Source organism: Engraulis encrasicolus, chromosome 1 (genome assembly GCF_034702125.1).
Source record: "Engraulis encrasicolus isolate BLACKSEA-1 chromosome 1, IST_EnEncr_1.0, whole genome shotgun sequence".
NCBI classification, from domain to species: domain Eukaryota; kingdom Metazoa; phylum Chordata; class Actinopteri; order Clupeiformes; family Engraulidae; genus Engraulis; species Engraulis encrasicolus.
The window spans coordinates 38,696,892-38,703,780 of NC_085857.1; the positions used below are offsets into that span (position 1 = coordinate 38,696,892).

At 45.0% G+C, this 6,889-nt stretch overlaps 1 protein-coding gene across 1 annotated transcript in view; it reads left to right on the plus strand.

Annotated features, from left to right (window-relative positions):
• The window catches only part of mchr1a (melanin-concentrating hormone receptor 1a), a 12,889-nt gene extending 6,788 nt beyond the window's left edge, over nucleotides 1–6,101 (plus strand). The window contains exons 2-4 of the mRNA XM_063209120.1: nucleotides 3,139–3,277; nucleotides 4,025–4,208; nucleotides 5,286–6,101. Of these exons, the coding sequence (XP_063065190.1) occupies nucleotides 3,139–3,277; nucleotides 4,025–4,208; nucleotides 5,286–6,101 (1,139 nt within the window). The remainder of the gene's footprint in view (nucleotides 1–3,138; nucleotides 3,278–4,024; nucleotides 4,209–5,285) is intronic.
• The last annotated feature ends 788 nt before the right edge of the window (nucleotides 6,102–6,889 follow it).

Below are 6,889 nucleotides of genomic sequence, written 5' to 3' on the forward strand. Positions count from 1 at the left end.
GCAGGACAGCTTTTAGAGCAACAAGACCTGACTTTGCTAAAAGGAAATATCAGCCAACTAATAACACTTTGAAAGAGGGCTGTAAGGCTGGTACCCGTTAGTGATTTTAATGCATTTGCCCAGACAATCAAGTTTGTTTTTCATTTCTTCAATCAACTGAAATGCCTGAGCCAAGGATTGTTAACATTCAGTCTTTTTTAAGGACTATGGCCATGTCTTCTTCTTCTTATTATTATTATTATTATTATTATTATTATTATTATTATATATATTTTTTTTATTATTATTATTATTATTATATATATATTTTTTATTATTATTATTATTATTTTGCTATGTGTGCATGATTGTCATACAATGACACCACGCTTTAGAGAAACTAGGGGAAGCTTTTTACCTTTACAAAGTTGTGTTATAGTTGACTGCACTGCAATCCTCCTGGATAGGTAAGTTGAGGACTTCACTGGACCTCTGCAATATCGGGAGCCGAGTGAATTCCATTTCACCAGCATCCATGCCAAACAAAATCATGGTTTATTGGGACATCTGGTGGTAGTTAGGGGCGTAGCAGCAATTTGCTTGTAGTCATGTGCTTCAGATAGATTACGTAGCGGCATTAATTGACAGTCTTTCTTCGACTAAAACAAGTTGGCCTATTAATTGTTTCGTAATTTTATGTCCCCATGGAAGTAGCCTACAGTGACTGCCACAATACCATTAAGACTTTAATCTAATAATAATCTACGTCCGGACGTCCGGCTTTTGCGCATAGTGACAATGCGCATTAGTTTATTTATTTAGGTTTAATGCAAATGAGCTATACCTTTTCTAATAGAGTCTGAGTAAAATTTGATGTTTCATATTGACATAGTACGATTATTTACTGCGCAAGCGCAGATGCCACATGTACAGGCTGACCATATGCACAAGGCATCCCTGCCGCAACCCCATGGCACTGTGCGCAATGGGCAGATGCGTTCCAGGAGCGCGGCAGATCAGACGTGCAGTTAAAAGTTGAGTTAGGTTTGTTTCTTTGTTCAAGGCAAATATCCACCACAGAAATGTCCAAAGTGGAAAATTCAAAGGCGTAAGATCATTCAGCCCACAGACAAAAAAAGTGAATTTCAGCTCTAAATTCCTTCTGGATTACTCACGGCACACACGGCAGTCTTTCTGATGGATATGTACAATAGTTCAATCGAAGACACATCCACATATTTCGAATCAAACTCTTCAGAAAACCCAAGTAATACAGGTAAGTTTTTAATAATAGTTATTATTATGTCTTGTGAGTTGAGGTGGCGTGTGCTCCTAGAGATGTTAGGGGAAAGTTAACATTTCTTCAATTGTGCGCGTATGCCAATTTTCAATTGAACAACCCTTGCGCCAAGACAATGTATTATTCACAGGTTGCCAATAATTAAATTGTGACTCCGGATACTTTCAGTTCCTTCAAGCTTGGTGAATCATTACAGTTTCCCAACCTGCACAGTTCATCAACGTGGTGGTCTGCAGCAACCATGCTTGTTTACACTACATTCATGATAGGGACTTGGCAGCATGGTTATGAGATTGTTGGATAAAGTTGATTTTAGAGAGACTACCCACATTTCGCATTCGCATCATGCTTGTAGCCTCTGCTCAGTGCAGCCCAATACCCGTGACTATGATGTTTAAATATTAGATATCCAAAATCACGTTCATGCACTTCGAATTTAATCAGACTAACACCAACGTATTGATAGTTATTTCCCAAGCCCGGAGTAACCTCAAATCATCGGCGCACTCCAAAACAACAATATCCAAGAGCGTCCCCTGCACGTCTGCTGCAGCTGACTCTATTTGATGCACAATAGTCAACGATGCATGACACGGTATTCTTTTTCCTCCAAGCATTTCCTTTTTTTCTTTTTTTGTGTGTTGCTTTTAGAGTATTTTTTCTTTATTTTTTAGATCATGTGTTTATTTAATCCATCTTGTTGATTAAATAATAATCATGACTATCTCAATGGCCCTTCGTTCAATGCTTATACACTGCTGTGTAATTTCAAGCACCCAGGACACCTACTCATATAATAACCCCTTGCACTAACTTTGTCACGGGCGCAGTATACTGCACTCCGCTTAGTGCAAATATCGCTGCGCGCTATTAAAATATGAAACATACCCCTCCCTTCTGGTTTTCCAAGAAATCCACACCCTGTGTGTGTGTGTGTGTGTGTGTGTGTGTGTGTGTGTGTGTGTGTGTGTGTGTGTGTGTGTGTGTGTGTGTGTGTGTGTGTGTGTGTGTGTGTGCATATTTGTGTGTACATGATGCCCGTGCATGCTTTGTGTGTGTGTGTGTGTGTGTGTGTGTGTGTGTGTGTGTGTGTGTGTGTGTGTGTGTGTGTGTGTGTGTGTGTGTGTGTGTGTGTGTGTGTCTGTGTCTGTCTGTCTGTCTGTCTGTCTGTCTGTCTGTCTGTTGGGGGGGGGGGTCTGTTGATGTCTGTATGTCTGTGAAATTGCATATTGGAGTCTGGTGAAACACTCATTTCAATTTCAACCTTCTGTGAAATGTGTGTGTGTGTGTGTGTGTGTGTGTGTGTGTGTGTGTGTGTGTGTGTGTGTGTGTGTGTGTGTGTGTGTGTGGTGTGTGCGTGCGTGCGTGCGTGCGTGCGTGCGTGCGTGCGTGCGTGCGTGCGTGTGTGCGTGCAACCGTGCGTGCGCATGTGTGTATGCTTGTGTGTGTGACTGCAAAAACACCGGTAAAGTTTTGCACTGTATCAGCTATCATCGATCGCATGCAAAAATGGAGACAAAGATGTTTTGTTTATCCTTGAATGATGTTTCATTTGTTAACAATGATACTGGTATAAGTCTGTTAAGATCTACTGGCCTGTCAGTAGCCTGTTCCAGAATATTTGGATCCTGTACCTTTATGCTTGCCTTTTGGGTCCAAATAAAAGTAATCAAGTGTGTGTGTGTGTGTGTGTGTGTGTGTGTGTGTGTGTGTGTGTGTGTGCGTGTGTGTGTGTGTGTGTGTGTGTGTGTGCGTGTGTGTGTGTGTGTGTGTGTGTGTGTGCGTGTGTGTGTGTGTGTGTGTGTGTGTGTGCGTGTGTGTGTGTGTGCGCGTGTGTGTGTGTGTGCATGTTTATCAAGCCAGGGGAGGAAGAAGTCAACAGCGGCAGCACTATGGCAACGTCATCCTGCCCAGCGTCTTCGGCACCATCTGTTTCCTGGGGGTGGTGGGCAACTGCATCGTCATCTTCACCATCCTCATGAAGAAGAAGAAGACCAGGTGTAGTAAAAAAAAATATATATGGGCAGACAAGCAACTCAGATGGTAAACACTCAGATTTTATTGGGGCAACCGTCCGTGGCCTAGTGCAGTGTTTCCCAACCAGGGGTACGTGTACAACTAGGGGTACGCGAGCATACTGCAGGGGGTATTTGGAAAAATGTTACTACTATGACAAATGTATGGAGTAGTCACATTAGGACAGATAAAGTGATAGGGGGTACTCATGGCACAACTTAGAGGCTTAGGGGGTACGCGAGACAAAAAAGGTTGGGCAACCGTGGCCTAGTGGTTAGGGAGGTGAACAGAGGGTTACAGGTTCAAAATCTCACCATGACCTCTCCCTACACCTCTATCCGTGGCTGAAGTGTCCTTGAGCAAGGCAACCACCTAACCTCACAATGCTCCAGGGACTGTAACCAATACCCTGTACCTAAATAGCTGTATGTCTCTTTGGATAAAAAGGGTCAGCTACGTGTTATGTAATGTAATGTTATTGTAAATGGCCGGAGAAGTTACTGCGTGGAGACACAAAGTATTCCACACAGCAAGCTCTGAAGTGTATACAAAGGGCAACCCATTTAACCATTTCCCTTCCCCACAGTTCAATCACTTCCCGTGATTCAAATGATATACGGTACACATAAATAAAAGGATGATATACTGTAATATAGGAATAGTAGTAATTGAAAACTAAAGAAAACTAAAGAAGAAAACTATTATAACACAAACATTTTCACTACACAGGAGCCGCGCCTCATGGGCCAAGCAGACGGTGCCCGACATCTTCATCCTCAACCTGTCGCTGGCGGACCTCCTCTTCCTCCTGGGCATGCCCTTCCTCATCCACCAGCTGCTGGGCAACGGCTCCTGGTGCTTCGGCGCCACCATGTGCACCGTCATCAACGCCCTGGACTCCAACAGCCAGACGGTCAGCACCTAAGTAGGGGTGGGCGATATGACGATATTAACCCCTTAAGACACGGCATTATAAATTAGCTGTTACAACAATGGCAATGACCAACTCGTAATGTATTCCTAAAGGCCCTGTGCACTGTCATAGTAGTGTAGTACTATAGGCCTAGTAGTTAACTTTCAATATCTATTACAGCGTTCCACAGGAGGTACGGCTTGCATTAAGGGGCTACATCGTGAATGAGTTGTCAATTGTATGTATCTGATGTTGGGGATATGCCACGAAAAATTCCTATCGACTATGTGTCGACATGACAATGAGTTTCTTCTTGAACTTGAATCGTGAAATCGAGCACAAGATTGTCTGAAATCTGCGAAAGTGGACAAATCTTGTATATCGTCTTGCGTGATGTTTACTCTCAGTATCTGAGTGATGTTAACTTACTTAGTGTTGTTGTCTTCATGTTTATTCTTTACATTATTGCATTTCAATAGTTTCCTTTATGAGAGTGTCATCAGGGTGTTAACATTTTTAATTAATTGCAAATTGCAAGTATATAAAATACCTGATTTTGTTTTTGTTGTTTTTATTTTTCCGATCGAAATCGAGATTTTATGTTTAAAAAAATCATTTCATGACATTTTTGCCATATCGTAGTTTTCAAAGTGAGACGTCCGCACACTTAAAATCCTTTTTGCTGTATTTTATTATTTCATGGCAGGATTACGTTTCTACCTCAACAGTCTTCATCAGAATCCTGCAATGAAATAATAAAATACAACAAAAAGGATTTTAAGTGTGCGGACTTCTCACTTTGAAAACTACAGTTGGCCTTCGTCCGGCAGCTTTTTTTTCCTGGGATGTGCACAATCCTCTCCTTCAACTCCATTTTTGCCATATTATCACCCACACCCATGTATTGTCTTGTCTTGTTATATCCTGTTTTGTCAAGTCTTGTCTAATGTCTGTGAGAATGAGCCACACCAAAGGCAATTTTCTGTTTCATGTGCTACAGACAATAAAGCTTTACCTTATCTCATCTTTTCTTATCTTATATCTTATATTCTTCTATCTTTTAATGCCCACCCCTAGGTCAGCACCTACATCCTGACCGCCATGACGCTGGACCGCTACCTGGCCACGGTGCACCCCTTCCGCTTCGGCCACGTGCGGACGCCGTGCGTGGCCGTGGCCGTGGTGGCCGCCGTGTGGGTGCTCTCACTGCTCTCCATCACCCCGGTGCTGATGTACTCTGGCCTCATGCGCTTACCCGGCGGCGGCGGCGGCGGCGGTGTCGACCGGGTGGGCTGCGCCCTCCTCCTCCCCAACCCGGCGTCGGACATCTACTGGTTCACCCTCTACCAGTTCGTCTTCGCCTTCGCGCTGCCCCTGCTCGTCATCTGCGTGGTGTTCTTCAAGATCCTCCGGCACATGGCCTCCGCCGTGGCCCCGCTGCCTCCGCGGAGCCTGAGGCTGCGCACCAAGAAGGTGACACGCATGGCGGTGGCCATCTGCCTGGCCTTCTTCCTGTGCTGGGCCCCCCACTACGTCCTGCAGCTGCTGCACCTGGGCGTCCAGCAGCCCAGCGCCGCCTTCGCCCTGGCCTACAACATGGCCATCTCGCTGGGCTACGCCAACAGCTGCATCAACCCCTTCCTCTACATCGTGCTGAGCGACACCTTCAAGAGGCACTTCATGGTGGCCATCCAGCCGCAATCGGCTGCTGCTGCTGCTGCTGCCGCCGCTGCCTCGCACCACAAGGGGGCGCACCCGATAAGCTCCACCACTACGGATGGGGAGGTGAGCTTGAGACTGGCACCGGATGGACAGGGTCAGGGAGGGCCACAGGGCTCGAGAAAGCTCCCACAACAACAGGGTGGACGACAGGAGAATGTGGGGCACAAGTGAGGAACCCAATGTACCAACAGGCAACACTACTTTGATTTAGTGATACTGCATGGCAGGCGAGTTCCTCACCGGTTGGCCACGGCAGGGCCGATGCTGGTAGGCCTATAATATGCTATTACTGCATCCCATTAAGACACGGCCTCCTGTTGTAAACTTACTGTTACTAGAATGACATGGACCAAGTCGTAATGCATTACTTAATCCATTTTAGCCTAACGGTAGGGACACATAGGAGGCGAAACGAGCGAGGCGAAGAGAGGCGAAATTCAGTGACAGCCCAACCGTCATCAGGTCGTTGCGGCGAATCGAATGGAATGAGACAGTTATATTGTTGATGTGATTGGGCCGCCGCAGGCGAATACGCTCCTCATTTGCATAAAATTAAACTTTGTTTAATGATTTCGCTTCCGCTTCGCTCCTGTTCACTTGCTTTCGCCTCTCTCATAGGAATGAATGCCGAAGTTCGCTTCGCTTGGCCGAATTTGCGTCAATGTGTCCCTACCGTAAGGCACGGGCAAAAAAACAGAGGTGCCCTCTGCCTATACAAACATAAATATCTCAGCCCCCAAAGCACATATCAACATGAAATATGCATTTAATACATTTAAAAGCTAGGAGCCTCATCTTGCATTAGAAAGTGTTCATTCCGCTCTAACATACCCACATTTGTAATAAAACAACTCAAATCTGAATGCAGCGGTATGAAGGGTATCTGAATGAAGGGTAAATAACATATACGCTGCATCAGCCTAAAATGGGTTAAGGCACTGTGTAATGTCATAGCGGTG